We start from the raw sequence: 16,639 nt of genomic DNA on the forward strand, positions 1-16,639 counted from the left end.
TTGCACGTGAATGTTGTTGAAAGTGAACGTTGTTGCACGTAAAAGTTATTGCACGTTGAAGTTATTGCGTGTGAACGTTGTCGCGCGTGAACGTGTTTGGCGAGAGAAGTGTTCGGCGCGACGCTGCGGGGAGGACACGTACGGCAGTCGCGCTCGTCGGAGTGGTCGCGGCAGTCGGCGACGCCGTCGCACCGATTCCGCGAATTGACGCACTGGTCCCCGCTGGCGCAGCCGAACTGGGGGAAGCTGCAGTTGTAGCCTGGGTGGGGACGGCAAGGGCCGGCGGCACGTTGGACGGCAGCGAGGGGGGGACGGGCGGGCGGGTGTACACGGCAACGGGGTGAACGGGCGGGCTGCCCGCCCGTCGATGTCGATACCGCGCGAGGCGGATGTCGTTAACTTGGGGATACGCGGCACGGCCCTAGCAGCAGGGCAACCGCTCGCATTGTTCGCGTTCGCAGTATCAGAATCTTTGTTTACCCTGGAGAAATCCGATGAGCTACAAAAGCTCTTTTCCCACAGATGTCCAGTAAGGGGCGGGTCAGAATTTACCAAAACAAACAATAGAAAAATACGAGGAGTGCGATGTATAGGAAAGGTAAGCAAATCACTACAAATAAATGCGTAAAGTGCATTAAATGTGTAATTTAAAAGGTAACTACAGCAGCAGTAACTTTACACCGCACGCACATGCCGCGTGGGCGTGAACAAAGGCACGAAAAACCAAAGCGGGTCACATTGCGCACACGTCCCGCCCTGTCTCACACACAGGGGTACCGGTGCCACTGCTGAGCGGCCCTCTGCCCCATCGTGGGAGCGAGGGAGTGACCAACACCGGGGCAGCGGGCGCCACTCACTGCAGCCGATCTCGTCGGAGCCGTCGGAGCAGTGGCGATGTCCGTCGCACACGAGCCACAGCGAGATGCAGCGTCCCTCGGGGCAGCGGAGCGCGCTGGGGGCGCACGTCGCGGCGTAGGCTGCGCGATATTCAGGGGAGGGGAGGGCACGGGCACGGGGAGTGAGCGCGCAACGTCGGTGACGCCGACGCTGCGCGCCCACGGTTCGTGCGCTTCGCGACTCCGCGGGTCTCGCGGCGGGCCCTTCTCTAACGCGAAGGGGTCGCCCCGCTCCGCGAGAGTTCCCAGTGAATTCTCCATCGAGTGCCGCCGTGACGCCGACAGCACGATCGGGATAAAGTTGGCGAAAATATACATATATATATTTTTTTTAAGCCGTGTCAAGAAAATCCCAAACATTCGTAACAGAGCTGCGAGCCGCCGCCACACCGTCACTCACTGCAGTTGCGCTCGTCGGAGGCGTCGCCGCAGTCGTTGTCGGAGTCGCAAACCCAGGCGGTGGGCACGCACTGCCCGTTGAGGCACGCGAAGCGCCCGGCCGGGCACGAGGCCGGGCCCGGCGGCGAGGGGCAGTCCAGCTCATCGCTCCCGTCCCCGCAGTCGTCCCGCCCGTCGCAGCGCCAGTCCGCAGGGAGGCAGCTCCCGCTGGCGCAGCGCGTGGCCAGGGGAGAGCACGTCCCGTCTGAGCGCGAGTGCCGCCCCCGGAAACGAGGGCAGTCCGGGACACGCAAGGAGGAGGAGGAGGAGGAGGGGAGAAGGAAGATTTAACTATTAAACATTTTTATTTTATCAGGTGAGGCCCACTTTTTTTTTTAAGCGACCTGGTCATAATTGATGGCTCAACAAAGTGGCTCATCACGTGGGTATTTACAGCAGCCAGGGAAACACCGGAGGACCTGCAGAAAAATACACACGACCATGGGGAGAACATGAAAACTCCAAATATACAAACATCAGCGTCGGGATCGAACCCATGACCTCCTGTATACCAGGCGAGGTAGTTAACATCTCTCCACCGTGGCGCCCACTTCTTAACATATGCAGCCACGCTCACTGACACTGGTTAGCCAGTCATTATTGCCACTCTCGTACAGCCGCACCTAAGGCTTAATTTTCAATTCTGTATTCACGTGTCAATATGGGATACTACTGTTAATGTGAATATTCCACGCATATGCACCATCACAATCAGAAGAATCACAATGTTCTTTACTGAGGACAGCTTCACTGAATCATCATGTGTGTCCTCCTGTGCGTGGCTATTGGGCCAGTTCTATTCAAAATTAGTTGTTGGCAACTTAGGAGGTTGGTCAGATCACCCAGAGAAAGCACACACGATGAGGAAGCTGTCGCCATACCGCCCCATATTCTGGTCACCTTGCAGGGAAGCGTACAGCTATCTTTTCACGTGAACAATGCAATCGTCAGCCACTCGTCACCGGAAGGCAATTTCTGACTGAATATTTCCCAGGCGACGCTGATAGACCGCAGCAACCACGTGACAAGGAGCCACAGCCAGAGTGAGTGGTATACCGGACGAGGTGTGCCGGGTGGAGTCGACAACCCGGACAGACCCGGCTGAAACTAATTCTGCTGTGCGTGGGGTAGAGGGTGGTGGGAAGGAGGGGAGGGGGTGGCGAGCGCCCGGTCCCCCGTCGCACCGGCGCGCGTGCAGTTGGCCTCGTCCGTGCCGTCGTGGCAGTCGTCGATGCCGTCGCACGCGAACGCCCGCGCCACGCAGCCGCCGCTGGCGCACGGCACGGCGAGGGGCGGGCACGCCGAGGGCGGCGGCTCCTCCGATGGCGCGGGCGCGCAGCTGCGTAGGTCGGCCCCCAGGCGAGCGCCGTGCGGGCAGCCGCACACGCGCCGCCGCTCGGGCACCGGGAAGCAGAAGTGGGCGCAGTCGCCGTTGGGGTGCGTGGCGCTGCTGCACGCGCTGCTGCCTGCACGGGGAGCCGCGGGGACGTGCGGGCGCGAGCGTCAGCACGCGCCGAGGGACGCTCGCAAAGACGTGGCCGCTCGCAACAGACGTTGACCCCCTCCCGCGCAGCCTCGACAGGCCGCCGGGGCACAGGTGCCGTTAGCGAGTGCCTACGAAGGCCGGCACGGCGCTACGAAGGAGGGTGGGTGGGTGGCATCACGCCCCCCCCCCCCGGCCGCCTCTGTCTCCCCAACGCTGTTTACACGGCGGGCAAGCGTGCATGCAATCGGAGAGACAGGCGTGTGGCAACACCCCGCACGAGCACCTAAGAGAGGGCCTGCAGGAGCGCGTGGCGCCGAGCCATCGCTGGCACGGAGCTTGGGAAAATTTGATGCGATTCTCAAATTATCGTTTATTACACGAAGGGCTCAGATTACAGTTTTCCAACGCAACGGTTTCGCATCGATTAAATGTCCATTATCACACCGGTACGGGTAAGAGCCCCCTTATGGTCATAAAGAAACCATCATCTCCCGCGAGGTGTAATTGGGTAACCGTAGCTCCTTTAAAAAAAAGTTATAATTACTTTTAAATACGTAGGACTTTTGTGTAAGTATGAACCCAGTGCCCCGGCTAATATCAGTGTCAAGCGATATCTGAACCGGTGCACGTGTGCGAGCGTGTGCTTGAGAGAGTGTACCTGAGAGTGTGTGCATGCACGAGCAAGCATGTGTGTGTCAGTGCGTGCACAAGCACACAGTTGTGCATCAGCGTGTGTGTGAGTGTGAGAGTGTCTGCATGTAAGAGCGGCAGTGTGGCAGTTAGTGCGCTGGGCTACGAAGCCGACGACCCGAATTCGATTCCCGCTCACAGCCAACAACAGTGACGGTTATCTGAACCGGTGCTGGGCCTCCCCTAGGTCGACTCAGCCTCAAATGAGTACCTGGTGCGGTGTGTAAACATCACGACGAGGGAGACAAAGGCGGCCGGGCGTGGTGCCGGTTACCCACCCCCTCGTGCGCTGTCCCTATCCTTCATAGGTGCACGCTAACAGCACTTTCCCCAACAGTTTGTTACAGCTATACGGGGAATCTGTGTCTTCTTGTATATGCGAGCACGGGCGCGCGTCAATGTGTGCGTCTGTTCGGGCGCGCACGCGAGTTCATGCAGTGAAGCGCCAGCAAGCGTGCACGAGCGTGTGTGCACAGAGCGAAAGGCCGTGCGTGGACATGTGTGCGAGCGCGTGTCTGTGGCGTTCGTAGACAGGGCCGGAATTAAGGGGGTTTCTCTGGTTGGGCCCCGCACCACCAAATGCCTCCGAGGCACCAGCCGAGTTCACTCTCTAAAGCGGTGAATCGAACGTATAATTATTGGGGTTTGCATGTTCTCCACCCCCGTCGCGGAGATTTTTCTCCGGGACCACCGTGTTTTTCTACCTCCGCATTTAAAATCAACGTCACGCGTTTAGGGTATATTGGCCGCTATAAATTTCCACGTGTTAAGCAGCTTTGTTGGGCTATTATTTGTGATAGCCAGGTCGGTTATTAAAATAAGAGCTACGTATCAGCTCAGTGGGCCTTACCTGGTAAAACAAAAACAGTTTTTTCGGTAAAGTCACGTAGGCATAAAATAAAATAATTTACGACGTTTCGGGCGCAACACAAGCGTCCGTCATCAGGTGGGAAAGCATGGTCTGCTGCCGAGGCAGTCTGAAACGTCGTAAATTATTGTATTTTTATACCTACGTGACTTTACCGAAAGAACCAACGAGTATGGATTCGTGCAGTCACGAAAGCTTCAAATCAAGATTAAAAACAGTTTTATAGTTTTCGTTTTTAGAATCGCTGCCGTGGTGGTCCCCCCAGACAAGAACAGCTCTTGCCCCCCCCCCCCGCCATCCGAGTTGAGCCGGAGATGGCTCGGAGCCTGGTCGGGTGTGCGACTGCGAGTGACGGTGCGTGAGTGACGCTGCGTGAGTGACGGCGCTCGTGAGTGACGGTGCGTGAGTGACGGAGCGTGAGGGACGGTGCGTGAGTGACGGTGCGTGAGTGACACTGCGTGAGTGACGTGAGTGACGGTGCGTGAGTGACGCTGCGTGAGTGACGGAGCGTGAGTGACGTGAGTGACGTGAGTGAGTGACGCTGCGTGAGTGACGTGAGTGACGTGAGTGACGCTGCGTGAGTGACGCTGCGTGAGTGACGGCGCTCGTGAGCGTGCTGGCGGCGAGCGCCGTGCCCCTGGCCTTGCCTCCCTGCGTGCCGGCGTCGTAAACCTTGACGTGCATGATGCTGACCACGCCGCGCCGCATCACGGTGCTGCCGCCCCCGTCGCTCTTGCGGACGCGCAGCAGCATGCCCAGCCTCCAGTCCGTGAAGTAGATGAAGTCTGGCGGGCGGCACGCGGGGGGACGTTTCGTCGTCTCTGGAGCCCTCATTGTCGACTTTCAGCAGAGTCTTTAACAAGTACCCGCCTGCGTTGCGGCGGATGCGATGCCGGTGGTGGCGATGTGGGGAAGCGGCGGTGCAGTGTTCGGTGCATTGCGCTGTGAACCTGGCCACCCGAGTTCAATTCCCCCTCGTGACCAAAACCAGCGGTGAATATTTGAACCGGTTCTGGGCCTCCCCTAGGTCGACTCGGCCTCAAACGAGTACACATGCGCCCTCGTATTGGGCAGATTTAATTTACACGATCAGCTGAACGTTTTGTTCGTAATCGTATTGCATTTAAAACTTCCTTTTGGGAGCATTCCTCCGGCAGACCATCAGGTGCGTGTGTGTGTGTGCGTGTGTGTGTGTGTGTGCGTGTGTGTGTGCGTGTGTGTGTGTGTGGGGAGCCGTAGTGTGTTGGTTGGCATGCTGCGCAATAAATCCAAGGACCCGGGTTCGATTCCCGCTCACGGCCTACATAGGTGACGATTGTCTGAACTGGTCGTGGGCCTCCCCTAGGTCGACTCGGCCTTAAATAAGTACTTGGTGCGGTGTGTAAACATCGCCACTCCGGAGACCACCCGCCTGTGCACCGTGCCGGCCTTCAGAGGTGCTCACTAACAGCACTTACTCCAACAGTCCGTTAAAAGCTATATGGGGTATCCTTGGCTTTTTTAATTAGTGAGTAGTAGTGGTGGTGGCAGTCGGTAGTGGTGGCGGTGAGTAGTGGTGGTGATGACAGTGAGTAGTGGTGGTGGTGAGTAGTAGTGGTGAGTAGTAATGGTGGTGGCAGTGAGTATTGGGGGTGCTGGTAAGTAGCGGTGGTGGTGAGGGTCAGTAGTGGTGGTGAATATTGGTGGTGGTGAGTAGTGGTGGTGGTAAGGGTGAGTAGTGGTGGTGACGGTGAGTAGTGGTGGTGGTAAGGGTGAGTAGTGGTGGTGACGGTGAGCAGTGGTGGTGATGAGTATTGGTGGTGGTGAGTAGTGGTGGTTGAGTAGTGGTGACGGTGAGTAGTGGTGGTGGTGAGTATTGGTGGTGGTGAGTAGTGGTGGTGAGTAGTAGTGGTGGTGGTGAGTAAGAGTGGTGGTGGTGAGTAGTAGTGGTGGTGACAGTGAGTATTGGGGGTGGTGGTGAGTAGTAGTGGTGGCGGTGAGTAGTGATGGTGACGGTGAGTAGTGGTGGTGGTGAGTATTGGTGGTGGTGAGTAGTGGTGGTGAGTTTTGCTGGTGGTGAGTAGTAGTGGTGGTGGTGACGGTGAGTATTGGTGGTGGTGAGTAGTGGTGGTGAGTTTTGCTGGTGGTGAGTAGTAGTGGTGGTGGTGGCGGTGAGTAGTGGTGGTGAGTAGTAGTGGTGGTGACGGTGAGTAGTGGTGGTGAGTAGTAGTGGTGGTGGTGAGTAGTGGTGGTGAGTAGTGGTGGTGGTGAGTCGTAGTGGTGGTGAGTATTGGTGGTGGTGAGTAGTGGTGGTGGTGACGGTGAGGAGTGGTGGTGATGAGTAGTGGTGGTGGTGAGTAGTGGTGGTGATGAGTAGTGGTGGTGGTGAGTCGTAGTGGTGGTGAGTAGTGGTGGTGGTGACGGTGAGGAGTGGTGGTGATGAGGAGTGGTGGTGGTGAGTAGTGGTGGTGATGAGTAGTGGTAGTGGTGAGTAGTGGTGGTGGTGAGTAGTGGTGGTGGTGAGTAGTGGTGGTGGGTAGTGGTGGTGGTGAGTAGTAGTGGTGGTGAGTAGTGGTGAGTAGTAGTGGTGGTGGGTAGTGGTGGTGAGTAGTAGTGGTGGTGGGTAGTGGTGGTGGTGAGTAGTAGTGGTGGTGAGTAGTGGTGGTGAGTATTGGTGGTGGTGAGTAGTGGTGGTGGGTAGTGGTGGTGGTGAGTAGTAGTGGTGGTGAGTAGTAGTGGTGGTGAGTAGTGGTGGTGGTGAGCAGTAGCGGTGGTGGCGGTGAGCACTACCCCCGTGCAGGGCGAGGCTGAAGGGGTGCACCATGCGCGAGATGCGGCCCAGCGCCACGCGGGCACCGCCCTGCAGGTCGCTGTGCTCGATGCGGTCGAAGTACGCGTCCACCCAGTAGAGGCGGTGGGCACTGCGCCAGCCAGACACGTGGGGATTGGGCGGTGAGCTCAACCACGGGGAGCTTCAGCCACGGCTGAAAGCAACGACTGCCTCCAAACCCCACGGTGGTGGCAGCGGTGGCGGCAAGAATGGCGGTGTTGGTAGTGGTGATGGCGTTGGCGGTGGTGGTTTGTGACGATACTGGTGATAGTAACCAATGTGCTGCTGCTGCTGCTGGTAGTGGTGAGAAGACTCAGAGCGTCACATGGACCCACAGGCCAGGGAGCCGCCTCGCAGCGTTGTACGTAGCCAATGAAAAGATAACGCCCCTCGAATTATTTCAAGAGAGATCTCCACTGCCAAACTGGAGCTGGCCAAGTGTGCAATGCCCCAGGTGTCTCCTCCACTCTCTCCACAGCCACGCTATTTCTCATTAAGAGTTGAGGTTGGCGAAGTGTTCGCTGACATGTAGTGCTCAGGAAATTACTTAATTTTTGTGAAGAGTGGGGGGGGGGGGGGGGGGGGGGGGTGCTGATGGTAAGGCCTCCGCGTTTAATAATAATAATAACTTACATTTATTTGTAAGGCACCTTCCACGAATGTCTCAAGGCGCCTTGTAAGATTAAGGTTAAGGAAATGCCAAGAAAGAAGAAGCTAAATAGAATAACCGGAATTAAGAAAATGTGTTTTTAGACGCGACTTAAAAGTATCCACGTTGTTGGTTAAACGAACTTCAAACGATTGGGAATTCCACAGCCGAGGCGCAGACAGAAAATGTCCGCTCACCCCAGGAACGCAGCCGGGCTCAAGGTACGCACAGAGTTGGAGAGTTTGCAGATCTCGACGACCTTGAGGGGGTGTATGGATGAATTAGCTCGTGAATATATGAATCATTTTGCGGGACCCCGGGGTCCCGCAAAAATCAGATCAATAATTAATATTTTTCAGTCCGCCCACTCGTGACCCCGACAGCAACGCGCCGCCCGCCCAGACTCGCCGTGCCAACAAGCGCCAGCAGCAGCAGCAGGCGGCGATCGACACGATGGGCGCCACCCCACCGGCCAAACGCGAGCCCCGGGGGGCGTCCGCCGCAGTCGCGCGCGGCGACGACGCCCTCCTGGCCAGCCGTCGATCCTCAGCTTCTTTGCCAAGGCAAGCCCGCCCCCAGGCAGTGAATTTAACGTGTTTATGTAATTTTTCAACTTTTTACGAAACTTAGTGCCCCGAGTAGCTCTCAACGAGGCCAATCGATTGACACTAGTTTTGTTGTCGGTAAGGCGAGACTCGTGTCGCTACGCGGTTTTTCCCACCCCGGGGCAGTGATGGGACCCCAGGGACCCGCCAATTGCTTCATATGATGGTGCCAGCCCATGCAAGACTTAAAAAACTCGTTTCAAGACCGGTAGCCAGCGTAATGATAAGAAAACCGAAGCAATGTGGTCACGTCGCAGCTCCAAATTTACAGCACACAACAACTTCAGTCGGCAGCCATCCGTGAACTGCACCCGGTAATCAGCCAGCCTCCCACTTGCGTCCGCAAGTTCCGCCGGCGGAGACGTGGGGGAGGCGCTAGCGCCGCGTTGACGGCGCGAGCGCCTCCCCTGTAGCTACGCGCGTTGCCGCACCTCCAGTCGATGGCGAGGCCGTTGGGCCAGCCCAGCGTGGTGTTCACTATCGGCTCCACGTGGGATCCATCGCACCAGGCCCGCACGATCCTCGCCGGGCGGTTCCACTCGCTCCAGAAGAGGTACCTGATGATGACATCGTCGCCGTTACCACCACCACTGCAGTTGTCACGATCGCAATGTCAACGGGCAAACGGGCGCGGAACTCTCTGCTCGCTCTCGAACACAGGGAGCGACCGGGAGGTGCCATGAAGTACCACAGGTAAGCGGGAAGCCAGCCACGCGGTGAACCGGCGCTAACAATTGCCAAAGCTCTGCAACCCCCCGTATATGAAGATGTTTTCAGCCAATGAATTAGTGTTTACATGTGGGAGGAAACCGGCGTGCCCAGAGAAAACCCACGCGTGCGAGGGGGCAACGCTCTATTCCATACAGATGGAACAGGTGCCGTTCACATTTTTGCTGTGCCGCATTTTTCTGGCGAGGCTTTGTACGGCTCTTCATCGACACCCACGGGAAAGGAGTTTTCACAACATCTGTCCGCCAACCCTCGCTGCTGCCTCCACAGTGCCGGATTCCCGGGCACGTGCACAGCCACCACCACCACCAGGCACCGCTGCCTGGCTACGATGATCGCATCACCGTGAGCCACCGTCCTCATTATCATCACCTTGCGAGAGAATTGAGAAAATGTCTTTTGCCGAGCCATCGAACAAAGACGGTCGCTGCATCGCGCTTCTGCGGCCGTCTGGAACGCAATTCCTTCCGATATTAGGAAGTCAAACGAGCTGCGCACTTTTACATCTCGATTGAAAAACCTCCAAAGCTTTAGAACCGCTTTGTGTGTTTAGCTTCTTGTCCTTCCCCCGCACCTCCGATAAGCACGGTTGTCTACGTACGGCGGCGCGAAAGAAGTTCAACGCACTCCACACACATGCCGAGAACACCGTTGAGGATAAAGCTGGCGGAGAGATTTTTACGAATGGAAATTAGAACGAAAACGACGACGCTGTCAGGAAGGGGCCTCACCCGGCGAGGGGGTGCACGGCGACGGCGCGCGGCGACTGCAGGCCGGTCAAGAGCGCGCGACGCGAGCGGTCAGCGACGCGCACCACCGACACGTCCCCGCGCCGGCTGTCCGTCCAGTACAGGTTCCCCGAGAGCCAGTCGTACGCCAGCGCCTCCACGCCCTCCGCCTGGTCCCCCACCAGAACCTGCCGGCCTGGCGTCACCGCGCGGGCGGGGGGAGGGGGCGAGTGGCACGCGGCCACGATACACGGGATGCGCATCCGCGTGCACACGTGCGCAAAGACGCACACGCTGCACGCGCCAAAGCACACGTGTGCACGAGCGTATGTACATCTCACGCGCGCAAACCAAAATAAGATGAATATGCCCCGTATTGCCTTGACAGACTGTTGGGGCGAGTGCTGTTAGTGACGGTACGGTGTGATATTTACACACCGTACCGGGTACTAATTTAAGACTTGAGTCGACCAAGGCGAAGCCCAGGACCGGTTCAGATATTCGTCACAGATGTTGGCTGTGAGTGGGTATCGAACTCGGGTGGCAGGCTTCGAATCGCAACACGCTGACCGCTGCGCCACTGCTCCCCACCAAAAACAAAGATCCCCCATGTAGCTTGAACAGACTCTCGGTACAAGAGCTGTTTAGCGAGCACCTATGAATACCCACACGACACGCGGGGGGTTGGGAGGCCAGCACCACGCCGGGCCGCCTTTGGCGATATTGACCACCAATACCAGGTACTCATTTGAGGCCGAGTCGACCTCGGGGAGGCCCAGGACCGGCTCGGACAATCGTCACCGGCGTCGGTGCCGTCCTTCGGCTCACCGGTGCCGTCCAGGTTCTGCCGGGAGATGCTGCCCTTGCTGCTGTCGGAGAAGAAGACGGAGCGGTGCGCCGCGTCGAACTCCACCCCCACGAAGTACGAGGGCTTCCAAGTGACGGGCAGCACCACGTCCTCCTGGCGCGACGGCGACAGCGGGATCCCCCGCACCGACACCATCGCCGACACCAGCAGAAACGTCTGCACCACTGGCGCGGGGAGGAGGCGGAGCCGGGAAGGGGGGAGAGAGGGAGGTAGGTGGGAGCCTCGAGGAACACAGACACTGAAGGAGGACTGAAAGGGCACCCCATGACATTCACTCAGCATAGCCTCATTGTAACACGTAGGCTTTCGCGACCAATACTATTCATAATAAAGGTTTTTGGGTTAGAGCGCGTAAGTGTAAATGTGTCGTAGCCCTCCACCACCCGACACAGCCGGTAAGGTTTGTCACGTCAACAACGCGCCAGTTAGTTACTACTTGAGCCCACCGGTGTGTTGGAGAGTAAATCCACAACATTTACATTTTTAATATTGTAAATAGAGCTGGGTGGATGGTTGCACCGCGCGGCCGCGAAAAGTGTTGGGGGGGAGGGAGGAGGGCGGCTCGTGGCCGCCTGTGACCCGCCGGGGTGCTGTCTCACGCGCGCAGCTGCGTCCGTCGGCCTGCAGCTCGAACTCGAGGCGGCAGCGGCAGCGGAAGCCGAGGCCGTCGGTGTCGGCGCGGTGGCTGAGCAGGCAGACGTGCTCGCACCCCCCGCCGTGCCGCCCGCACGGGTTCGGCACTGCACGCGCACGCGCAAAGACAAAGATCCCCCGTATAGCCTTCGCAGAGTGTTCAGGCAAGTGCTGTGAGCGAGCATCGATGAAGGCCAGTATGGCAGCGGGTGGGTGGCCAGCACCACGCCCAGCTGCCTTTGTGCCGTAGAGATTATGCTTACACACTGCACCAGGTATTCATTTCAGACTGCATTATTTCAGCTGGCACGGCCCCATTGAGCGAAGCAGCTCTCTTACAAGGACAACCACAGCAGTGGCGACAGCTGCAGGACATTACGGGGTGGGGAACAAACTACGGCAGATTTTTTACACGAAAATGCAAACATGTTCAACAATCAAGCGCTTAAATGCAAATCAACAACAATGTCCAAACATCCCGTCACAGACAGTATATTTACGTATACTGGAGGAATCTGATGAGCTATTAAGCTCGTTTTCACAGATGTCCAGTAGGGGTGGGAGGGGGGGGTGGGTAAGAACGTTACGCGTCTAAGTAAAGCCCAAGTCGACCTAGCGGAGTTCCAGGACCTGTTCTGATATCGCTCGCCGCTGGTGCGGGAGCCCAGCCCGTCAGCGTGAGTGGCGCGGTTCCCTACCGAGCGGCTGGCGCGCCACGTGGCTCACCGCCACGGCGTGGGGCTTGGACCCCGAGCGGTGGACGATGGCGGCCTCGGCGCCGCCGAACTGCGACGCGCGGAGCACCGCCATGCGCGTCCAGTCGGTGAAGTAGACGCGGCCCTCGAAGAGCGACACCCCGTACGGGTGCGGCACCACCGCGCTGCCGCTCAGCACCACCCGCCTGCGGCGCAACGCACGCACGCTCAGCGAGAGCCTGCGGTGCCGACGGAGCCGCGAGGCTCTCACCGGACGCCTGGCTGGGGGGGGGGGGGGGGGGGGCGGGGCCCGTTGCCGGCGCGCCGCGCGAACGCAACGCGCGTCGCGCAACGTTCGCGGGTAGCCGCACGCACGGGAGCACAGGCATCAAATGTTTTCTGTCTTTATATTGATGCGGGCACATCTTACCCTGTTGACATGAGAGGATTGGGGCAATAGGGCAAGAATTAAGGTGGGAATTAGGGTTAGAAACACGTGTCGAGGGTGACGAGGAGGAGCATTTGACGAGGCTTGGGATTAGGGTTCTCAAAGGGGAAGAGCACCTGTCAGCGTTCGTGTTGGGGTGAACAGGAGAACCCGTCTAGGATTCCGGACAGATTCAGGAATGCCGAGGGTCACCTGAGAGTTCGAGTCAGGGTCAGGCCAGAGATCACGTGCTCGGGGGTGGCGGGGATGAGGTTAGGGATGCGGCGGTCAGGGTGAAGTGGTGCAGCACCTGTCGAGGCCGCTGTAGGAGACGCACTCGATGCGGTCGTAGCGGCTGTCGCTCCAGTAGAGCCGCTTGAGCACGTGGTCGAGGGAGAGGCCGGCGAGCCAGCCGAGCCGGCCTACGACGAGCGGTGCGCGTGCCGAGCCGTCCATGTGCGCTCGCTCGAGGCGCGGCGCGTCGCTCGGCGCGTCCCACGACGAGAAGAACATGAACCTGCGTGGCACAGACGTCACGTGATGCCCGCGGCGAGCACCGCCAGCTGGTGGTTGGCCGACACTCCTTCGTGTGTACGTATGAGTTTACGATGTCAGTCGACCCGTGACAACTGGGTCTGCCCCGTGACCTCCTGCCAGCGGGCGTCCGTCACTTCACGTGGCCTTAAAGTGCACATAGCCTGGCACAAGCGCCGTGGTGACGTCGCCGCCACTTAGTGGCGAATGGCGGCTGCTGTTGTTGTGACTATGCGCGGTAGTGTAGCGGTTAGCGCGATGCGCTATGAAAACCGACATCCCGAGTTCGATTCCCGCTCATGGCCAACACCAGTGACGATTATCTGAACAGATCTTGGGCCTCCTCTAGGTCGACTCAGTCTCAAATGAGTACCTGGTGTGGTGTGTAAGCATCGCCACTTGGGAGACAAAGGCGGCACTTGCCCCAACAGTCTGTCCAGGCTATAGGGGGGATCTTTGTCTTTATTTTTGTGCTTATTTACTTTTTTTCAGAACGGTCCAACCAAGTTTTTGCAGTCGGCAGGGAATGTTGCTGTGTGCCAACCCAATTGGGTAATTTGCAGGAAATACTTTAGCATTGGGATGCTTGGCTAACAAAATATACATTGTGTGTGGTATTGTTGGCTATGGGAGGACACCGGAGGATCCGAAGGAAAATCACGCACAACAAGGGGAGAACAGAAAATCTCTACGCAGGAAAGGTGCCCGAGTCGAGAATCGAGCTCAGGTCTTTGTTGCTACGAGGCACAAGGATTACCGCCGCATTGCCACCCTGCCGCCAAGAGGCGAGCGTGTACACGCGTGGAAGCGTGCGTGTACACGCGTGGAAGCGTGCGTGCGTGCGTGCGTTGGCGCGTCGCCCACCCGAGTGTGGGGTCGAGCGCGAGGCTGCGGGCGCCCTCCAGGTCGTCGGCGAGCAGCACGAGGCGCCCGGCGCCGTCCAGCGCCGTCACGTCGATGCGGTGCGCCGTCGAGTCGAGCACGTACAGCTTGTGGCTCACCCAGTCCACCGCCACGCTCTCCGGCGTCTCCAGCGCCGAGCCCACCACCTCCTGCAGACCCGAGCCGTCCGCTCGCGCCGAGAAGACCTGCCGGTCGGGCGGCACGGCACAGGTTTCAGCAACGGCCGCCTCGTGCCGGCCGGGCCGATCGTCCGCAGGGCGGTGACGGTTCAACGGAGGAGCAACTCGAAAAGAAAGATACGTTTTTAAGATTTTTGCTTTTCACGCTTCTGACGCGTGGTACAATCCAAACGATCGGCGTTACAGGGCGTGCGCGTCCGTGTTGGAATTTCACAACGGTTGGCCATTTCCTTCTTAAATATGAACACGGCGAGGTGTGGGACGGGAGGGGGGCGGGATGTCCCGTGGTCTCAGACGTGAGGGGGGTGAAAATAAACATTGACTAAAATACGGGGGGAGGGCGAGGGGGCAGCAAACCCGCGGAAACGACAACGCCAATCTCATCGGCCGAGCCCAATCCCGACACGAGCGACAAACGCCGCCCCCCTCGGGCCGCCCGGCTGTGGCGGTGCGGCGCGACCTCGAGCCGGCACCTTGTTGAGCGCGGCGTCCGTCCAGTAGACGGTGCCGAGGCGCGCGTGGAAGTCGACCCCCGTGGGGTTGCCGCGGGCGGGCGACGGAGTGAGCGCGCGGAGCTCGTGGCCGTGCAGGTCGCCCACGAGGAGGCCCCGGCCGTCGGAGAAGATGAGCAGCGGGCGGCCTGAGGCACGCACGCACACGCACGTGCACACACGCGCACCCATGGACACGCAATAAGAAAATACAAAGGCCCTTAACAGGCGGTTGGAGCAAGTGCTGCGAGCGAGCCACTATGAAGGCCAGCAGGGTGGTGTCCCCAGTGCCATGTCCGGGCGCTGTTGTCTCTCCAGCGATGACGTTTACGCGCCAGGTGCTCATTTAGGGCTGAGTCGACCTGGGCAAAAGTCGCGCAGAACTGGACGACTCCCAGCAATTTGGCTGAGAGTAGTGAATCGGCGCAGCGGGGTGTGCGAGCGGAGCATCAGCCAGTCACGCTATCCAATTAACTCACAGTGCCTGGGTCTGTCCTCCAACCTCCTGGCAGCTTCAAAGTGCGCCTTCCTCTCAGCATGCGAGACAACTCCGCCGAATGTGTGACCGCTCGCACGTCATCACTAATTTACCTCCTCTATAACAGCAAGTCATCCGGCAGGGGGCCGTTTGGCTGTCCTCAGTCGTCATGGTGGGAAATGACCACCACAGGGTCGGACTGTCCGTACGTGGGATGCCAACCGGCAAAATCCGGATGGGCGCTGAAGAAACCGACAGCGGCGTCGACACCCAGAGACGGCACGGACACAGAACCGTGACCTGACCCCAATGACCCTGACGGCAGACTCGTTCGTCAGAAATGACAACGATGTCCACGACTGGATTCGCGACGGTGTCAACGAAGAGATGCCGCTCGACCGACCCATCCCGCGCCCCCCCCCCACCCCCCCGCCCGTCAAGACCCACGTTTGGGGGGGGACGAGGGGCGGGAGGGTGGGGAGGGGTGCCGGCGGTGGGTGAGGAGCGAGTTGGGTGGGGGCGGGGGGGGGGGGGTCACTTGCCGGAGGAGGCGTTGACACGGCAGTGGCGACCGCGCTCCAGCACGTACCCGTCCACGCACGCGCAGCGGTGCCCGCGCGGCCGCGTCTCGCACAGCTGATCGCAGGCGCCCCACACCCTGCACTCATCGAAGTCTGCCGCACACGCACGAGGCAAAGACACGCGCCCGCGCGTCGTAGCGGTCCGGCACGGCTGGGGCGAGAGCGGGGAGTAGCGGTGCGGGCAGCACCGCGGCAGGTCGGCTTTGTCTCCCCCGTGCTGATGTTTGCGCCCTGCGCCACGCACTCGTGCAAGACTGAGTCGACCTAGGGGAAGTTCAGGCCAGGTTCTGAGAACATTTCCCACTGATGTTGCCTACACCTGTTTCGTGCGAGGTGGTCCCCAATACAATCACTCTCCAGGCTCAAACCTGCTTGGCTTCTGAGATGGTGGAAAGCTGGCACACGTGGGAAGGGGGGATCATGAGGTGGAAGCTCTCCTGCTTGGGAATTCAAGAAGATCTTAACTCTGGGTAGACACGACGAGTAGATGGTTTAGCCCCTTGCTCCAGGCTGGCACTGAGATTCCTAAAAACTTCTCTCTCCCCCTAACCTCTGCTCCCCCCCCCCATCCCCCCAGGGGTCTCACCCACGCAGGAGCGACTGTCGTTGGCCACCACGAGGTTCCCGGGGCAGGCGCAGGTCCCGCCGCTGGGAGAGGCTCGACACGTGAACTCGCAGCTGAGCGCCGCGCACGAGGAGAAGCCTGAGGAACAGGGGAGGGCACGGGGAGGGCACGGGATAGAGACGGGGAGGGCACGGGGTGGGCACGGAGTGGGCACGGGGTGGGAAGGCACGGGGAGGGCACGGGGTGGGAAAGGGGTGGGCACGGGATGGGCACGGGGTGGGAAAGGGCAGGGCACGGGGTGGGCACGGGGTGGCATGGGGAGGGCACGGGGTGGGAAAGGGGTTGGCACGGGATGGGCATGGGGAGGGCACGGGATGGGCATGGGGA

General features: G+C 59.3%; 1 protein-coding gene across 3 annotated transcripts in view; it reads right to left on the reverse strand.

The window, feature by feature from the left end:
- The window catches only part of LOC116941090 (low-density lipoprotein receptor-related protein 2-like), an 83,870-nt gene that overhangs the window by 47,409 nt on the left and 19,822 nt on the right, over positions 1 to 16,639 (reverse strand). For all 3 annotated transcript variants that reach the window (XM_076066052.1, XM_076066053.1, XM_032951713.2), the window contains exons 9-24: positions 16,274 to 16,390; positions 15,649 to 15,780; positions 14,611 to 14,777; positions 13,920 to 14,143; positions 12,832 to 13,038; positions 12,098 to 12,300; positions 11,366 to 11,506; positions 10,727 to 10,930; positions 9,902 to 10,094; positions 8,873 to 8,998; positions 7,148 to 7,278; positions 5,026 to 5,163; positions 2,519 to 2,800; positions 1,297 to 1,539; positions 858 to 977; positions 143 to 259 (exon numbers count right to left, since the gene is read on the reverse strand). In XM_076066052.1, coding sequence (XP_075922167.1) covers positions 143 to 259; positions 858 to 977; positions 1,297 to 1,539; positions 2,519 to 2,800; positions 5,026 to 5,163; positions 7,148 to 7,278; positions 8,873 to 8,998; positions 9,902 to 10,094; positions 10,727 to 10,930; positions 11,366 to 11,506; positions 12,098 to 12,300; positions 12,832 to 13,038; positions 13,920 to 14,143; positions 14,611 to 14,777; positions 15,649 to 15,780; positions 16,274 to 16,390 — 2,745 coding nt within the window. The remainder of the gene's footprint in view (positions 1 to 142; positions 260 to 857; positions 978 to 1,296; positions 1,540 to 2,518; positions 2,801 to 5,025; positions 5,164 to 7,147; positions 7,279 to 8,872; positions 8,999 to 9,901; positions 10,095 to 10,726; positions 10,931 to 11,365; positions 11,507 to 12,097; positions 12,301 to 12,831; positions 13,039 to 13,919; positions 14,144 to 14,610; positions 14,778 to 15,648; positions 15,781 to 16,273; positions 16,391 to 16,639) is intronic.

The sequence above is a fragment of the Petromyzon marinus genome, chromosome 10, assembly GCF_048934315.1.
Source record: "Petromyzon marinus isolate PM22_M1 ecotype Great Lakes invasive population chromosome 10, UKy_Petmar_22M1.pri1.0, whole genome shotgun sequence".
Lineage (NCBI taxonomy): Eukaryota > Metazoa > Chordata > Hyperoartia > Petromyzontiformes > Petromyzontidae > Petromyzon > Petromyzon marinus.